The sequence below is a fragment of the Saccostrea cucullata genome, unplaced genomic scaffold (genome assembly GCF_032062105.1).
Source record: "Saccostrea cucullata isolate Sc308-1 unplaced genomic scaffold, CSIRO_AGI_Scuc_v1 ctg661, whole genome shotgun sequence".
In the NCBI taxonomy this organism is placed as follows: domain Eukaryota; kingdom Metazoa; phylum Mollusca; class Bivalvia; order Ostreida; family Ostreidae; genus Saccostrea; species Saccostrea cuccullata.
The window spans coordinates 17751-37410 of NW_026919374.1; the positions used below are offsets into that span (position 1 = coordinate 17751).

The window sequence follows — 19660 nt, forward strand, 5'->3', positions numbered from 1 at the left end:
ATGCTTTCTTATTCTTTTAATTTTCACATATGCCAGGTTTTAAAATTGAAGAATGTGCAAACAGAACCGATCTGACATTAATGGGTGGAGCTACCTTAACAACAAGAGGCTGCACTCAGGGAATTTTCAGTTCTTTTAAAGTGGAAGAGGCAAAAGATGGGGTATTTCTTAATATTTCTTGGTTCTTTTAATTACAAAGATCTGCATTTAGAATATTCAGGTTTGACTGTAGATTTCAAAAACTGACAAGGAATCTCTTGGAGAGAAGGAAGATAAAGTCCATGGGGCTTCATGACATTAATGTTAACCTGAACATTTATTATTTACTTATTTCACATACAGTTTTTGCAATAGTTTTATTCTGTATTCAGCAGAAAAGAATGGCATCTTGAAGAGATTGGTTTATTTCCATTGCCTTTTGTTTATCATTCAATTCATTTTAATACTTCCAGATTACTCCACTATTCTTTATTCTTTCACTTAGAGAGGTTTTTTTTGACAAATAAAATGTATTTTCCAGCATTTCTTAACTTTAAGGTATCATATGTTTCTATTAGAAGTCTGGAAAATATTTTAGCTGAATTTCTTATTTTGTCTGGTATATATCATTAGTTTGATTAGATGGCGAACATTTTAATTAATACAATAAAGATTAATAGCTAATCAAACAGTTAAATCTAGCATATCAATTGGTGATCAAATGCTAGATGTTTATTCATTAATCACACTGCACTGCCATACAATAATTTCTCTGATAGTCCAATTTTTAAGGTTGCATGTGTTTATCTTTGACCTGCATGTATTTTTGTAGCTTATTAAAATCAATTGGTCTTTTATTTTTACCAAGGGAACAAAAGCAGGAGGGAACAGAAGGGGGATAACTTCTTGCAGAGAAATGGATAGGAACTCCTTAATTTGCCTTGTACTTGTGGTTTTCCATGGAAACATGACAAGTGGTATCAAAAATAACTTTAATATGACAAATGTACAACATCTTTTTTTGGCACATACAAATATTAATACACATAGAATAATATATATCACAGACCAAAAATTATAATAAAAATAAGCACCACTGATATTAAAAAATATTACTTTCAAAGAAAAATATCAAAATATTATGCTATAAAATAAAAAAAAATATACAATATCATAATAAAAACTGAATACAGTCAAGATTTCACTTTAATTGCACCTAATATCAATACAAGGACTAAAAAAACAAAAATCTAAGTAATCATTATATAATTATTACAGTTAAATTTTAAGTATATAACAATAAAACCACTATGACAAAAACAGGAAATCATATCTGTGTCTTATTTAGTATCAATTGCAAAGATCTTCAGTACACCCCTTCAACCCCCCCCCCCCCAACCAACCAAAAAAAAAAATCAGTCCAAATTTCATGAATAAATATTGAACATGTAAATTAACAATTACTAGAAAAGATTCCTTTCGAAAAATAGAATGAACAATAAATATGGTGATTTAAAGTAGAAAAAAATATATGTACTATTTATTTCTTTATTTATGAGTACTATTATCGAGTGCACTCAATAACTTTTCCATTCTTTTATAAAAGTACATTATCCATCGGAATAAATATGTGTGACATACATTAATTTGTACTTCTTTTCATTCAAGTTTGAATTGCAACTTTACAATATTTTCTCTGAATACCAAATAAAATCTGTTCTAAAAATGAGCTCTTTATCAGATAAAAGTAGTATCTCCAAAAAGCTTGTATAAATCTATTTTAAGAAAAATTCCTGGGTTTTGCCAATACCTATGACTTCTCATCAAATAGTCTCTGATAAATATCTGTTCAAACTCTGCAGCACTATTTCTTGTACCCTGCATGTCATAAAAAAGGGGGGGGTAATTATGTTCTATATGATGTGACACATAATATCCTGTTTTTGTCATAAATTCACAATGTACGACAAAAAATTTACACACTGAATTCTTGAGATCACAGTGAACGTATCATGCATGTAAATACATGTACACCTTTCAAATCACTTCTATACTCAAGTAAAAAAATGTACAAACATTAATTTAACCTCATAGGGCAAATACCTACAATCTATGCTTTTTATAACCACTGCTATGCTGTACTATATGACCTTAAAATACTACAAACTAGGTTAAATAGGCATAATATAATTAAGAATAATTTTGTCAAATGACATGTTGCATCCTAAGGGAGGTATGCCAAAAACATTAGAGATATGGTGACTCAGGTGAGTGTTGTGACCCATGGGCCCTTGTCCTATGGTTTGCTTTAAGTATATTTTTTCTCTTATTATTATCCACTTTGGAAAAATTGAATTTCATTTTAAAAAATAACCTGAAATAATTTGAAATGAGGAGAAGGGAAGACGAATTTTTCGAGACAGTAACGTCATGATTGGCTTGGTATTTACGCAGCAGCTGAAGCTGTTGAATTTACCACCCACTGATTATATAAACACGATTGTCTGATCATTTCAAAAATGTGAAACAAAGTCAAGGTTTTCCTATCCACAGTAACTTGCACATAGCAGATTTTCACAGGTGGAAATTTCCAGGAAAAATGCACAAGCTCAGCAGCCTAATTGAAGCAACAGTTTTTTTGCAATTCTGTTCAAGTTCAAGAAACAAAAAGTATCAATTAAGAAATTTCTTGCATTTTGAAACACTTTTTTGTTGAGAATTTTCTTTTAAAGTGCTCTAATACAAAGAAAAAAACCCAAAACTATGATTATAGATGCCAATTATCCATTGTCTAAAGCTAATACTTTTATCATTCAGACATGATGTTTTTACATAAAAGAAGTGTGCAACATGCTAAGGATTGCACCTCTACGTATAAAAAAGATCACAGGTGTCAGATAAGTTTGATAAAAATGTTGTAACGGGAGGTAATGCTGATTGGTCTGGGTGGATCACAAACCGATATTTAAAGGTCAAAAAACGCAATGAGCAGTACGTGCAACTTTCTAATTGCAACAAGACACCCAGACAGACTTGGAGAATCATCAATAAAAAAAAACTCTAACGTTTGGCCCAGTTGGCATTTTTACAAAATATCGTACAAATACTAGAGTGGGAAAAAAATTCAAGATTTTTCTGAAGAAATAAAAAATACGATGGAAACAATTATGAAGAGGATTGTAAAGAACGTAATCAAGGGCAATAGAAGAGCGTAATTGAGGGCGATTGCTTACAGTGTCTTAATTCTGACAGATTGCAATTGTTAATATCGCCTTGATGTAAGTCCTTCAAAATGTTGTTTATTGCTGTTCAAGATCACAGGGGGGTGTTCAATTCCTCGTTACAGATTGTGCGTCACTTTCCTCAGAATCGTTTATGATTTTTTTTACATCACAAACAACAATTTTAATTAACACTGCCCCACTAACTCATTTACGCACTTGTAGATTAATTTGTTTTGCTCACAGTGTGAAGAATTCTAACAATCCCTGATGTACTTTATGTAACCTACTCCATAATATGCAGTTGTAACATGAAAAAAATATATATTGCACATAAACAAAATTAATTTCAAAGAAGTCTTGATGTATAAAAAAATATATAAAGCAATAGAAAAAATAAACAACTAAAAAATGAGGTAGACATTTAAATATCAAAAAGATGTACTGTATGACACGAAAGCAGAAAAACAACTGCAGAAGAGATGCAAAGAACCTATATCATCTTTAGGTGCAGAATTGAATCATTAGGAGCTAAGCTTTAACATGCAATACTTCTAACATCTCTTAAAGTGTCATAAAATCTACATGTATAAGCTGAAAAAAAAACATTTTTAATTACAAGCAAAGGACTTCCTGATCAAAAAAATCTTCTGCACTCATAATCAAATGAATGTTTCCAAGAAAAATAAATTTTATAAAAGAAATACACTTGTCTTTGAAATTTAATTTCATCTTCTTGCTCTATGTTCAACAATCATCAATCAATTTTCCCCTTATTTTACAGTTGCATTAAAAATAGTGAATAAAGAAGAGGAAATTTGGGAGGTATCAGAAACTTAATGTATCATTGTTTTTAAAAAATGAAGTCCAGCAATACATCTGTAGAACTTTGGTTTCTGAATTCCAGTAACCACATTCAAGAAAGTGTGAAGTCTATCATAAATTAAAATACTTCACTTTTGATAAATAGACCTTTAAAAAATCAGTAACGCCTCATCCACCAAGGTTGCTCTCTATATCTATCTGCCCAAGTTTTACTTCTATAACGCTCATAATGGTTGCGCTGCTGGACAAGGTTGCGTTGCTGGTTACGATCATGCTGCTGGATACGTTTATGTTGCTGAATACTATTACGTTGCTGGACAAGGTTGTGTTGTTGATATCCATTGTGTTGCTGGTTACGACTGTGTTGCTGGATACGATTACGTTGCTGGTATCGCCTTTGTTGTTCATTTCGCATTCGCGCTTGGTTACGATTTTGAACCTGGTTCTGATTACGTAACCGTTCTTGATACTGTCTATCTCGTAACATTTTATAATACCTTTCATACCACCTACTGCGTCTTACCGATTGCCAAGGGTCCACCTTCCAGCGACGTTTGGTCTGGCATGGGCCGTTGTTACAGGCCTGCCTGACAATTGGGCGCTGTGTGTTGTTACACATGGTGTCTTGTAGAATGTGATTGTTGCCCACTTCACAGGTGACTCTCCGACTTTGTATCCCATCTCCACCACAGGTCTTTGAGCACTGCAAAAAAGTATTACTGTCTCATCAATAATCTAGAAAATTAGGGGTAGCTAGGTAAAAAAAAAGCATTGGAAACATTAGATGTGTTAATGTTCTATCACAAACAAAAAATCAAAGCATTGAATTATCTGCAAATTTAAAACATTTAAAAATCTTCAGAAACACAAAAGTCTTGGATTACAAGTTTGTAATGCAATCATGGTTATACTTTTATCTAATCAGAAATAAAACAAAACGCACCTGAGACCAAAGCCCTGTTTTCCATGATGGACACTGAGGCATGTTACAGACTCGAGTTTCCTCTGGTTTGCGCTCGACGTCACATTTTTCACTGTGGTCATTGTTAGACAGACATACAACCAACCTTCTCTGCCAGCCAGAGTCACAGGTAACTGAACACTAAAACAGAAAGTATTTGTGAAATAAAGCAAAAATCATTAGCTGATGCTGATTTCCTCGATCACCAAGTTATCATTCTCATATTGGGTTATTTTTCTTCTTTGGAATTGAATTTTAATCTTTGGAATAGATCTAATTACATCTAAAGGCATGTAGCTGAAGATGAAATCTTGAGCATTTTGATACATTAATCAAACACAGCTATCCTCCTTACCTTGGTCCACGGTCCAGTTCTCCAGTCAACAGAGGGGGGTGGGGAGGTCGTACTTATCGTCGGTACCTCTGACACCATCTCCCCTGGACAGTCCGTCATCTGACATTTACGCGCGGTCTCGGGCCGGATCGCGGCATTGCACTGGTGGTCTGACGTTCGCTGGTGGTTGTAGTTAAAACAGATGACCTGCCTCACCCTCTTTCCCTCCCCACAAGACACACTGCACTGTAAGAGGAGGAAGCTTTATAAAACATGGTGTTCGCATTGAACATTTTGGTGACATTCAAGTATAACTGAACTTTCAAACTGAACATTTTAAAATGTGTGTTAATAAAATATCAACTTTATATCAAAAGTATAAAAAAAGTACATAGGTCACCATCATATAATGATACTGCATGAATACTCGATTGGTGCAGTTAAAAAAATGGAATCCATATTTCCTACATTATTTTAAAAATGCATCACAATTTTGAAAGCCAAAAATTATCAATTTTTAAAATTATTTGGCCTCTCTCTTGCTTCCTAAAAACAATTAACTTCATTTCAACTGAACATTATAGTCCATCTACATGAATCACCTTTGAATGCTCAATTTTTAAGCATAACTGCCAAAAGTTTAAATTATTGCTTACATTGTTGATCCTCTTTCCATATCTTCTAAAAGTACATGCCAAAATGACAACAGTTTTGAAATTTCCTTCATTTTTTTTAACTTTTAAGTTCATCACAAATAGCTACTAAAATACACCTGTATATAAATCACCCTAGAAATTCTCTCCCCTGTAAATAATGGCTTGATTTTCTATTTGGTCCAGTTTTTTATTTGAATCACTGTAAAACCACTTTTTTTCTGTATCATTTAAAAGTGCATGGCAAAATTATGAATGACAACAAAAATCAATCTTCTAAAATTTCTCTGCCCTCTACCGTTTCCATCACAAGTCATTTCGAATATACAGCTACCCCAGTAAATAAATCATCACTGAATTATCTCATTAGAGTGATGAGCGGATTCTGAAATCAGTGGATTTGACAGGATATTCTGTCACATGAAGCCAGTTTATATCTCTGTTAACAGGCTCATCAGCATTAAAATCAGCTTTGGCTGTCAATGTTTGAGGTGTGTTTTTGCAGCAGTGAAGATCAGAAAACAGATAGCTATGTACACTGCTGTGGGTCTGTCAATTCTTATTGCATACAATGTCACATCCTATACTTACAGAATATCCTTCAACTCTTCACTTAAAAGTTCCCTCCTCTGAGGAATGTGTGAAAAACATTTTCTAAACCTTTACAAAAAGCAGATACAGTTAATTCTCGATAAACCGCCACCTTTTGTAATTTAGAAATCATGGCGGTATAACGAATTTGGCGATGAATTGAATTTTCCATCTTTCCTTTCCTGGAAATTAAGAAGTAGATTTTTAAAGATTTTTCTTATATATACCATAAAGCGTTTCTATTCTTATTATTACATGTAAATGTATATAAAATCATATTTCTGATTGAAAATACTTCAAGTAATTTTGTAATGTACAAATTCGCTAAAACAAAATGTGCAGTTATGAAATAAATACAAGTACATGGGTGTGCATTTAAATCTGCAGTTCTGCTATTGAAGATTTTTAAAAAAAATATACATGCTGGGTCGATCACCCTTCGGCGATATATTGCCGATAGTAAGTAAAATGAATTCTTGAATAAATTTATTGTTTATGGCAACATTGTTAATTAAACATTCACAATTTATACCGTATATTATTTTTTCAGCAAACTTTGCAAAGTTTGAAGCAGAGATCATCTAAATTATATAGTTATCGGCGTACTTTAACAACGACCGCTTTTGTGGCAAAGCCGTGACTAAATGATTTTAATTAAAAAACACAAAAACAAAAATATTTTTAACAGCCTCTCTCATGTTAAAATCTTTTTTGAATATTTAGTTCTTGTTTAATTACTTAATTGCATGTACCTTGTCTGCCTTGCATGCTTTACATTTTTTTTAACAGGGATAGTGTCAACCAATTAGCCGCGCTTCACTGACCACACGCACCTGTGGCGGTATATCAAAAATCAATAAAATTGACACTTAAAAATGGACGTTTGTTGTGAAAACAGGGTGGCGGATGGCGAAATCAGTGGATGCGAATTTGGCGTATATAAAGAGAATTTTATATAGCAGGAAAAACGTTCCTGGGAAATCATGGCGGTATTGCGAAAATGGCGATGAATCGAATGGCGATAATTCGAGAATTGACTGTATGTATGCTGGAGCAGGTGTCTACCATATTGTATGTTAAAATGATAAACTATTTCTCTACATAATGGAAGTAAAGTCAAACTTGATGGGAGCAAAAAAAGAATTTGAGGTCCTGTGTCACAGTAGGTGGTGGCATGAAAAAGATTCCTCACAGCTTAATGGCCCTGAAAACTGAGTTCAGGTCTAAATTTGCAGCTCTCCGCCAGCAAATAGTGCCATCTCAATATGAGGGAAATATTCTCGTAGGGATGTTAAACAAACAAACAAAAGTGTGGTTGAAGGGCGATGGTTGATATTTACCTGGCCCCAGTGTCCTGACCTCCAGTACCCACAAGGTCGTTCAGAGCAGGCCTTGGAGCTGATGGGGCGGTCCAGCTGACTGCAGAGGGAGGGGCTCCTCACGTACCCCTGGGCATCCTCACACCTCACAAAGCGGTTCCTCCTCCCCTCCCCACATGTTACAGAACACTACAAAGATAAGTACACATTGTAAGCAAAAATAGTTAAAAGTCATTTTATAAGGAATTCAACAAATACTGTATACAGGGTTATTTTCGCCCTTTTACACATGCTAACAATTTTTCCCTGTTATAAATTCGCTTAGTCGCAGTTCTGTTTAAGAATCTATACCGAGTTCTTTGAATTCGTCCCATTTTGAATATTGACAAGGATGCATAGAATTAAAAGTAATTTTAATAATATAAACCAAACTTCAATAATAACAAAATTAAAAGTAAAAGGCAAGTGGCTTCCCTTTTTAGTACTCTATCATTATACATATTTTAAGATATTTTAAATTAAATTAACAGTATCTCTTAAAAACACAAGTAAGTTTCTCTGTTCCCCTTTTTGAAAACAGTAAAACTGCCACTGAGTTATAATATTGCAGGGTTGATTTGCTCTTTGACCTCGACTGACCCTCAATAATTCCCCCCTCATTCAGACCACACAGATCCCCTCTGCTGTTAAACATGTGGACCTTGGGTAATTAATATCACTTCTCATATGTTATCTTGATACAATCTTTACAAGCTGGTTAGATTTTTACCAGGGATAAGCTTGTCTGAGGCACTAGATCATGTTTCCCTTTGCCTTGTTAAATTCCAATTAACATGCGAGAAGCAGCATTTTAATGAGGAGCTTGTCTGATTCCTTTTACCATTTTACCAATGCAACGACTTTTTGCGAGTCTACATGGCTTCCCCCATTTTTTTTATTTTAGCTTGAATCACACATGCAAGTTGCACATCAACCTTCTATTTTAATCTTTAATCAAAAAATCCTTGAGATTGAAATAGAATTCATTAGCCACTAGAGATTTAATCACATTACTTGTTAAATAAGCAGTTTTGAATTAGAGAGTGCCTTTGAAGTTCAGAAAAGCATGAACATTTAGCATCAATTAATGACTTTTCAACTATTTTAATATTCCTGAATTGACTTTTCTGCATCCATTACATATAATACTGCAATCTGTTCAGTATCAATTCTGGCTATTAGGGGAGTATTATGAACTGAAATCTCTCCTTGATAAAAACAAGGCAGAGAGAATTAACACAAAAAACCACCAGACAGAAAACAGATAATCCAAGCTGGATTAGTGGAATGACCTGACACATCTTAACAAAAGCAGACACTTCATACTGTAGCCTCCCCTCCAAAAAATCACAGCTTCATCAAGGTCATAAAGGTGCTTTGCATGGCTGCCAACTTAATTTGAAGAAATGAAATCAGCTGACAGTTTTAGGAATTAAAATGTGTTAAATAACCTTTCACTGTTGTGTACATCTCTCAAGTTTCCTTTGAAGATCCAAAAACCAATGCCAATTTACAAGTTTCAGAACTGTTCAATTTTATCCACAAAATCTTGATTTTGTGGCTTAGACAAATCAGTAGCACCCAGCCATGTGCCAATTTTTTTTTTTTGTTTTAAACTCAACCGCACTCATATGCTGTTTAAGAGCAATCAGGTCAATTTGAAACCTCTTTCTTACCTGAGACCAATCACTGGTTCTCCATTTGACTAGCTCCTGTGTGGTTGTTGTATCTCTTGCTGTAGTGGTGGTGGTAATAGTACTAGAAGTAGTGGTCATTATGTCCATCATTTGGGGGGACTTTGTCTGCTTTACAAATTTCAGTCGGGGTTGAAGTGGGCAGGGTCCCATGTAACATTTCCTCGTGTCGTAAGGTCGGCTTGAGGGGTCACAGATTCCGCCACGTAGGATTTGGCCCTCCATGCTTCGACACTGGACATTTCTGACTGAAACTCCATGTCCACAGCTTACAGAGCACTGACAGGAAAAAGAGGGCAATTAATACATATCAAAAATAAATATTCTCAATTTCTACTTTTTATTCACTATTTATTAAAAAGAATTTTTCTCAATTTAGGATGCAGTCTTAATGTGTGTAAAATCAAGCGGAAATTAAGTAATAGTTAAGAACTTAACTATATATGTTCAGAAAAAAGAAAAAAAAATTCCTAAGGCAACTAATGTTAATTTGCAAAGTCCACAAACTGTATTATAAACAGCTAATATCTCGGAAAAGTTGATGAGAAGGTTTACATCTGACAGTGACATATATAATATATGGGCTGGAAGTACCAGTGAACTGTGACAATATCTACTGTGTCACATTACCCTGGGTAGAAACTGATGACTCCTCCTTAAGACTTGTTTGTAATTTAATGTAAATAAGTACATGTACTCATTAATTGAATACATATCCCAAAATATCTTTGTCAATGGCATTATTTTTTTTCTACTTTTAGTAACAAGATCAAGTTTTTACCATTTGTTTTAACTTGAGAGTCTCAGTTTTCACTTTCTTCAAATTAATTTTTCACGAAGTTCAAAATCCTAATTTCTTTCTTATTAATTATCAGTCTGCTCTATTTCTAATCTAGTTCTGATACTAAAGGGATCATCTGATGATCTATCAGAGGCAAAATGTAGGCAAAATTATAATGTTAGAAGTATAACCCAAGTGCCCTGCTTTACTGCAGTGTTGACAGACTGCACTGGTACCCACATAAAACACCTCAGCTGTAAACCCTAACTGTTAACCCTAATGATGTACAGACACCTTTATGAATGGGGGACAGTCTATTATCAAGCCACAAATCTCAATGAAGCGAATTCAGATAAAAACATCAAGGTTATTAAATTCCATTCAAGATCTCCTCTGCCACCTCTGGTGACCTTGTGTGTCTATAAATGTCCTATCACCGTGTCTCCGTCCTTATCATGTCACATCAATTCTCACTCATACCCAGCCAGCCACCCCGCCCTCTCCTACAAACCTGAAAAATCACCACAACTTATATTTGACTTGAGTCAAAGTACCTCCTGATGACTTTTTTGACCTGCCCCTGGCCTTTTCAACCCAATACTCAAAACAGTCCAACACCCACAATAATGGAGGGAGATTAACTCTAATCAAAATCTCCAGGCTCTGTTGTTTACAAGGAGATTAAAATTAGAGTACTCTTGTCAGACTAAATGTATTTTAATTAAATCAAAATTACTCCAGCTTTACTACTTTCCAATAAAACTAAAGAAGACCAAGGTTTGAAATGTGTTAAATTCTTCTGGATTTCTTAGTAATTTTATATTGTTCAAACCACTCTGAATTTAATTATATACATGTATTTCCAAACTTTCAGTATAGGCAAATCTTTTAAAATTCATTGGAAGTCTTAAACTTTACAGCATTGATTTCTAACATTACTGAAAGAAATTTCTTCTAAGATAAAGGGTACAATGCAATATTAATAAATGTACACATACGAACATGAGAAATATTTCAATTCAAAGACCACTTAACAGTATTGATTGAAGAACTGCATCTTCTCAATAAGATTACACACATAAAACAAGAGGCCCATGGGCCACAGTGCTCACCTGAGCACATCAGCTAGGAAAAAGCACATATCAGATCAGAACTGAAAGTTTTATAAGTTTGGGGGGGGGGGGGGGCTTGAATTTTAACCCCCCAGGGGATCATAATTTGGAAGAACTTGAAATCTACACTACCTGAGGATAATTCCATATAAATATTACTAATCATGGCTTTGAAGTACTTGAAAAGAAGATTTTAAAAGGTTTCCCTATATATTCCTATAAGAAAATTTTGGCCCCATCCTACCCCCAGGGGTCATGATTTGAACAAACTTGAATCTACACTACCTGAGGATGATTCCACATGAGTTTCATCTTTCCTGGCCCAGTGGTTCTTGAGAAGAAGATTTTTATAGATTTTTCCTTTATATTCCTATGTAAATTTTGGCCCCACCCTATCCCCGGGGGTCCTGATTTGAACAAACTTGAATCTACACTATCTGAGGATGATTCCACATGAGTTTCATCTTTCCTGGCCCAGTGGTTCTTGAGAAGAAGATTTTAAAAGATTTTTCCTCTATATTCCTATGTAAAACTTTGATCGGCCATGTTGGCCCCACCCTACCCCCAGGGGTCATGATTTGAACAAACTTGAATCTACACTACCTGAGGATGATTCCACATGAGTTTCATCTTTCTTGGCCCAGTGGTTCTTGAGAAGAGGATTTTTCAAGATTTTTTCTATATACTCCTATGTAAAACTTTGATCGGCCATTTTGGCCCCACCCTACCCCCGGGGGTCATGATTTGAACAAACTTGAACTTGAACCTACACTACCTGAGAATGATTCCACATAAGTTTCATCTTTCCTGGCCCAGTGGTTCTTGAGAAGAAGATTTTTAAAGATTTTTCTTATATATTCCCATGTAAAAATTTGATCGGCCATTTTGGCCCCACCCTACCCCTGGGGGTCATGATTTGAACAAACTTAAATCTACACTACCTGATGATTATTCCACATGAGTTTCATCTTTCCTGCCCCTGTGGTCTTGAGAAGAAGATTTTTTTAAAATGCCATTAATTTTTCTCTAATTCATGATTATCTCCCCTTGGAAAAGGGCATGGCCCTTCATTTGAACAAATTTGAATCCCCTATACCTAAGGATACTTTGTGGCAAGTTTAGTTGAAATTGGCCCAGTGGTTCTTGAGAAGAAGTTGAAAGTGTGAAAAGTTAACAACAATAATGACGACGACGACGCCAACGACAGACAACGGACAAATTTTGATCTGAAAAGCTCACTTGAGCCTTTGGCTCAGGTGAGCTAAAAACTAATTGTAATGGGGGAAGATTTTATTGCATGTCACTTCCCTCCTCTTTGCCCATCAATAAACCCTCAATGATAGAATGGAGAGGTTAAATTCAGGTCCATCTCTGACCCTAATCCTAATTAGATGCAACACTCACATCTTTAACTTGGTGGTAGATCATCAAACAGAACACAGAGCCACAGCCTATGGATTATCTGGAGCCAGCATGGAAAATTTATCTGTCTAATCTTATACATGACAGATTATCGGAGAGATCAGGGGCAGATAATCCATCACACCATGGCCACTCAAGGGCAGATAACCCAGATGAACCTAATCAAGCTGCTGATCTACAGGCACTTGACAATAATCGTAGCGTTTCATCAATCAGTTTACAAGGAGCCCTCAAAGAGAATGGTCAGTTACATGACTGGATGGGGGGCCAATGATCCTACCATCCAATATACAGCGGCTGCACAGCAGTGTACAGTAATATATATGTAGATACATTGATAATGATGATATCTCTACCTCGTTACTGCTTTATTAAATTAAAATAAAGTGCCACGCCACAGCATGATACGCCCGTCAAAAAATTACACAATTATCTTAAACAGTTTAGAGTGCAAGAAAATCATGTCAACCTTGATTCCAAGATTTCCATGATTCTTCCATTTTTAAAAAAAATATTTCTTTATCCATCCCCTGTGCTGTAGGCATAATTATAACAAATATTACATAACTGATAGATTTCTATACTGTTTGTGTTAAGACTTTGTCAGATGCCGGCCATCATAATAAACAATATCAAATTAGTCAAGATTAACAACTTAATCTTTGCCAAATAAATTTTGAAAAGAAAGGCTGGCCATCAAATGACATATGCTATAAACTGACCAGCAGTTCTTCTGTCTAATCCCCAAAGGATACAGATAAGGCAGAGCTTGATCATATAGCCTTCCTACATTGAACTCATTAATTAATCTTTGACTGGATGCTTGTCTACTCATTACTCCCTAAATGGATCTGCACTTTTTATCCTAAAACACTTTTAAAACATATAAAATACTCCATGATTTCTTTTTAGATTTAATGCCAAACAGGTTTTATATTTAATTCATATGGACAAGTAGGCATGCTGATTCAACCCCACCCCTTAAAATTAGTTTTTAATTAATTAATATTATATAATATCAGATTATTAGTTTATTATGCAATATCAAATAAGTTTTAATTACTTTTCATCAAATTCATTTTAAAACTTAGGCTAGCCAACAAGAGCTATTTTTAATCTAACAGCTAGGCTGGCTGTCCATTTGCCCAATACTCAAGGGATATAGATAACACCAATGCTCTACTAGTAACCTCCTCACACTAAACTCATTAATTTCTCTCTAATTTGACATGCAACTTTCTGCTATCAAAATTCTTCTTGACCAGTGCTTGATAATTATGCCCATGGGACAAACTGAATTCCTCTCATTAACATTGACATTTGTTAAAGATTGCTGTAAAGTATATGATGAAAAAAATAAGTTTTTACTTGATTTAATACTTTTTCATAAGGATACAACTCTATTTTTTACATTTCTAGGATTATGAAATTTAAAATTTAAAAAACTTAGTTTTTTAAAAAAATTCACTAAAATTAAAGGACAGTGACCTTGAAATAGGTCGCGACACACCTTCTACCTAAGATGTATACTTTTGCCAAGTTTGATAGCTCTAGGTCTAATAGTTTTCTAGTTATGAGCCGGACAGGATTTTTCCATATTTGGCCATAGCATCTTTATTAAAGGTCAGAGCGACCTACTTTTTGTGTGCGACACACCGTCTACCCAAGAAGTATCAGTTGACAAAGTTTGATAATCCTAGGCCTAATAGTATTGAAGTTATGAGCCGGACACGAATGGACAGACGGACAGACGGACAGCTGGACGGACGGACGGACATGAAGCCTATAACATAATACATCCCGTCTTAAGACGGGCGTATAATGATTCATTTTTCTTCCTCGGTCTCGAAGCATATCTGCTAAAATATACATCCATTATGGTAAATATATGTGAAATACTGATTTGGAAATGATACTTTCTTTAATCATTTTATATATCAATGCTTAACTCTTTATCAGTCTGAATTATCTACAGAAATAAACTTTCTGTCACAGATGAAAAAAAAGTGAGAGATCCCATCATTGGCCTTATCTCTCCAGCATCATCCTTCGATTTGAATCATGCTCTAATTTCAGAATGAGAAATTACAGAGTAAATCCTTCAATTACCTACAGCTTCAAAGCAAAATGTTTGTAAACAATGACGGTCAAGTACAAGAATTTAAATGTACTTTCAGGACAAAATAAATTACTCCTTAGTAAGGAAAACCAAATCACAATTCTTTTAGCAACAGTAACTTACTTCAGAGCTCTAATAAGCCACTTCCCTTATCATGATGACATTTATAAATTGCTGTAAATCAACTTTTATTCCCAATATTTTTTATTTGTGATTAATAAATTTGGAATTCATTTGCATCTATTATTTTTTGCGATGAGGCAACATTCTACACAGAAATGAAACTAAGGTGTTAAATCAGTTTGGGCTACCTTGGTTTGTGACGAGAAATATTCAAGAATAAAATGTCACAAACCTTGCAGATATTTCTTTGCTCAGGCAAAAAAGTTGGATTTTATTGACTACAGATAGAGGTACGTACCCTCTCCCAGCCTGAGGTGTACCAGATAGGACAGGGCCCCTGGTTACAGTAATTTTATTGACTACAGATAGAGGTACATACCCTCTCCCAGCCTGAGGTGTGCCAGATAGGACAGGGCCCCTGGTTACACACTTCCATGTTAGAGGGGCGGCTGTCTCGGTCACACTCCTTCTCCGGCACTTTACTCTTGCCTTGGTAACAGTAGATCTTTCTGTGTCGGATGCCAGCTCCACATGTATGAGAACACTGAAAGTAAACCAAGAAAAAAATTATAACTTTGTCATGCCTACATCCGCAGAATTGATACAATTTTGACCTCCCCCCCCCCCCCCCCCGGACCCTTCATGCCTGCCTTACCCCGTTCCAGACACTGGCATGCCACTCTGGACAGGGTTGTTCGTTACATTTCTGGATCATCACCTTGCCTGTGTCGTCACACTCGGTGTCTGGAAGCTCATTCTGACGATAATCCATACACCTTCCTACCCGTTCCTGGAACCCCCCTCCACAAGTCTTGGTGCACTGTTAACGTGAAACAAGTAGTATTAAATTTTACTTTCTTTGATAACAAGCTGAATTTTGGGGCACTGTGAGAACAAACCATGTATTATCAAAATGTTATTTTCTGTATTAATGATGAGTTTGGTGCATTGTGACAGTAAAACAATTAAGGATTAATAAAATTGTTTCTTTCTTCATTAATAATCTGTGGTACTTAATTCTGTTCACGAATATGATACAAAATTCTGTTCACAAACTGCCAGAATCAAAAATTTGTCTTAGAAATATATGCCATGCTGTTCAATAGCAAATTATAGGGGTACTTCAACACTTCAAAAAATATCTTCCAACATGGTAATGAAGTAATTTTGATTAAAAGCCACTGGGTAGAGGAAGTGTTTATTAGGCATCTCAATAATTGTTAATAAATATTCCCAGGAAAAGAGGCATGATTCCTGATAAGTCCTCTGTGTAACTGTCAGAACTGCTGATAACCTCAGAGTTTAACATCCTTTTTATAGCAAGAGGCCAATGGGCTTTGCTGGACTCCTTTGTATAACAAGTTTTCGAGGGTGTGAGAAACTTAATATTACCTGAAACTTGACTTATAGATCCATGTAAAATGGATATTAATTTTTTTTTAAAATAATGTTTTAAGTTTGTCTTCTAGATGCTGAGGAGTAAAAATTTGTAGTTTCAGGGAGATGGGACCATGAAATTTAAATCTCATTCTCAATAACCATACAGATGTGACATATACATGTATTTGGATGAAATAAGTTCAGCCTCTAAAAAGAAAGCTGAATATGGTATGACGACAGAACAGAATAGCTGACCTATTACTCTTACCCTGGACCACTCTGTGTACTGCCACTGTGTTGGGTTACACTCTCCTGTACACATGACGAGGTCCCCGGGGCGGTGCCCTGACCCCCGGCACTGGTCCCCAGACACCTCCTCCTCCCTCCAGTTGGTCTTCTTGATACACCTCACGGTCTGTTTAGACACCCCTTCTCCACATCTCGCTGAACACTCATGTCTCTCAGCCTCCCACCTTAAAAAGAGGGTCAACTGTCAACTTCTGTCATTAATTATCATAATATAGTAGTAAAATGTACAATTTTTGATAATAGCTATTGTCCTTTATCTGTTTCTTCTGTATATTTTATGTCAAATTATGACTGATTTGATAGCTCAACTTAAGCTTCCTTAGTGGAGGACTAGATCAGGACTGGACAATCCAAATGCAGGTTTTCTTCCGTTATCAATATGAAATTTGCTTATAAACTAAAAATGTCAAAAGTTTCACAAATTCTTACTCTAGGATGTTGATAATCTACTGTTTTTTTGAGGAAAAATACTTTACCTAAGAGTACACTCCATATTGCAGCGCTCCGCTCTTGGGATTGGCTTGGAAATATCAAGACGTTCACATTTTTTATCTGAGACAATAATCTTCTCTTCATCATCACTAACGCACACAACAGTCCTCTTTCTGTAACCTACAAATAATTATACAATATTTACACAATGGTCAATTTTCTTAACCTCCACATATAACTATATGCAGTACGTAAAACCTAATCTGACATGCTCTGTTAGAAAAATTTTGTGTCAGAATAGACAGTATGTCATATTGAGCAGTGTAAAAAAAAAGACACTTTTTACTGTACATACATGACACTGGCAAAATATTGCCACCTCTAAAGAGAAATAATTTGATATTTCTGAGGAATCCAGATAACAAGGTGAAACCAAGTTGGGACTTCCAACTCCTATTGACATATCCATTGGTTTTAGAAATACTGAAGTTTGACTGTATCTATAAATAAAGCTCTATAATTCTGTGAGTAACTAAAAACTGAATAATGGAGGTGATATTTGTCTACCTTGGCATGTACTGTTACAGGGTCCATACGGCCCCTCACTACTCCACACAAACCGAGACTCCACATTAAGGACGTAGGTGTACTCTATATTAGGGGGAAATAACTCTCCAACTGATAACACCTGCAATGAATTCAACCTATACATGTATAATATTACAATATGGCAAAATAATAAATTCACAGGTCTGGACAGTATTTTTCTAAGCTTTCTTTTTAAAAAAAAATCTTATTTTATTTCTGGCAAAATTGCTTGCTAAATCACTGATAGTTTTTCCTTTTCATTTCTGAAAATGTATCGATAGAAACTTTATGGGTTACATCCAAAAAAAAAATTTACAGAAAACATCCATAATCAGCACTACTTAAGCAGATTTGAGACTCATAAATTTTAAAACATATGCAAAATTACACAGATGCAATTCATCTCCACATAAAAAGGTCTGAAAATACCTCACAAAAATTGCTGAAAATTCAGGAACGAGTGAAAAATTGGAAACAAAAAGGTTCTGACAAGCAAACAGAAGAAAACACCCGAAACAATTGTTATTTTGGACAGAAAACAATATGTTACAATTAGAACAGGGGCTTCATTTGTTTAAGTTTTGGAAACAGGGGAGACCTCCTGACCTACACTGCATGATAGAAAACAGGGGGGTTGATTGATGTAAACAACGGTGGATACATGATCAACTAACTGTTTACTGGGATAGAGAGCTCACTGGTAGACTGGGTCATCGAAGGCAATACACACTACAGGAATAAGAACTGGGTTAGGAATTAAAAGAATTATCACAATCTTCATCTCCAGATCTCACAATCCCAGTTTTATCTCAGCATTTCAGCCTCAGATTAAACTATAAAACTAACATTAATATAATCAGATAAAAGAAATTAGGCATTCAGACAGAGATACAGAATTTAGGACGGACTTGGAAACTGCACTCTTAAAGTCTTCAAATCACTTGATTCGAACATGAGAACTATAATTATATTGTTTTAGCATGACCATTAATTGGAGGAATTTGATTTTTTAACAAGTTTGCCTTGATTTTAATAGCCTTTTTAAATATATGCATTTATTATGTTCTCCCTTACCCATAGTGAGATACTCTCTTGTATTGGTCCCGTGGCGTTGATCTTTTCTACCACTGCTCCTGAGCCGCTGTATTCTATCCAGGCCCCAGTCACACGAATCCTCGTCTTAGCCACATTAATGGTCTTGTTGCCATTCAAAATGAACCGCTGAGTCTGATTTTTTAGAGCTGTTAACAATTTACAACAAAATTTTATTAAAATTTGAGTAACGACTTTAAAATTTGGTAATTAAATCTGAAACCTAACAAGATAGTCAATTCACAATTCACAATATCTTAAAAAGACTGCATTTTATAATGTATCTTAAGGATGGAAGCAATATATAGTATTACAATAAAAGTACCCAAAAAATTGCCATCTTCATCAAGTCCCGACACTACGCCGTGCTGTTTTATCACAATTTCTCTAGCTCCAGTCGGAATGGTATGAACATAGTTGTATCCTAACAATAAAAACTTAAACTTTATAATAGACATGAATATTACTTCCATCAAAATCAATCATAAACATAAAAGCGTTGCTTTTTCTTCATCAATTACAAATACCGGTATGCATTTACAAAAAAACATTCTCATCTTGAACCTGATTTGGCTGAGAAAACCAAGATATTTGAGAATTTGTGAGATTTTTAATTAATAAAAAGACATTAAGGAAATGAATTTGGGACTTCAAAGACACTTCAAAATATCCAAGGTGTCTGAGAA

General features: G+C 35.0%; 1 protein-coding gene across 1 annotated transcript in view; it reads right to left on the reverse strand.

Annotated features, from left to right (window-relative positions):
• The window catches only part of LOC134230035 (A disintegrin and metalloproteinase with thrombospondin motifs 9-like), a 90301-nt gene that overhangs the window by 13117 nt on the left and 57524 nt on the right, over positions 1 to 19660 (reverse strand). Inside the window, exons 17-28 of the mRNA XM_062711811.1 lie at positions 19300 to 19398; positions 18957 to 19123; positions 17862 to 17982; positions 17339 to 17474; positions 16822 to 17026; positions 15829 to 15993; positions 15553 to 15717; positions 9599 to 9895; positions 7905 to 8072; positions 5342 to 5566; positions 4969 to 5127; positions 4549 to 4728 (exon numbers count right to left, since the gene is read on the reverse strand). Coding sequence (XP_062567795.1) covers positions 4549 to 4728; positions 4969 to 5127; positions 5342 to 5566; positions 7905 to 8072; positions 9599 to 9895; positions 15553 to 15717; positions 15829 to 15993; positions 16822 to 17026; positions 17339 to 17474; positions 17862 to 17982; positions 18957 to 19123; positions 19300 to 19398 — 2087 coding nt within the window. The remainder of the gene's footprint in view (positions 1 to 4548; positions 4729 to 4968; positions 5128 to 5341; positions 5567 to 7904; positions 8073 to 9598; positions 9896 to 15552; positions 15718 to 15828; positions 15994 to 16821; positions 17027 to 17338; positions 17475 to 17861; positions 17983 to 18956; positions 19124 to 19299; positions 19399 to 19660) is intronic.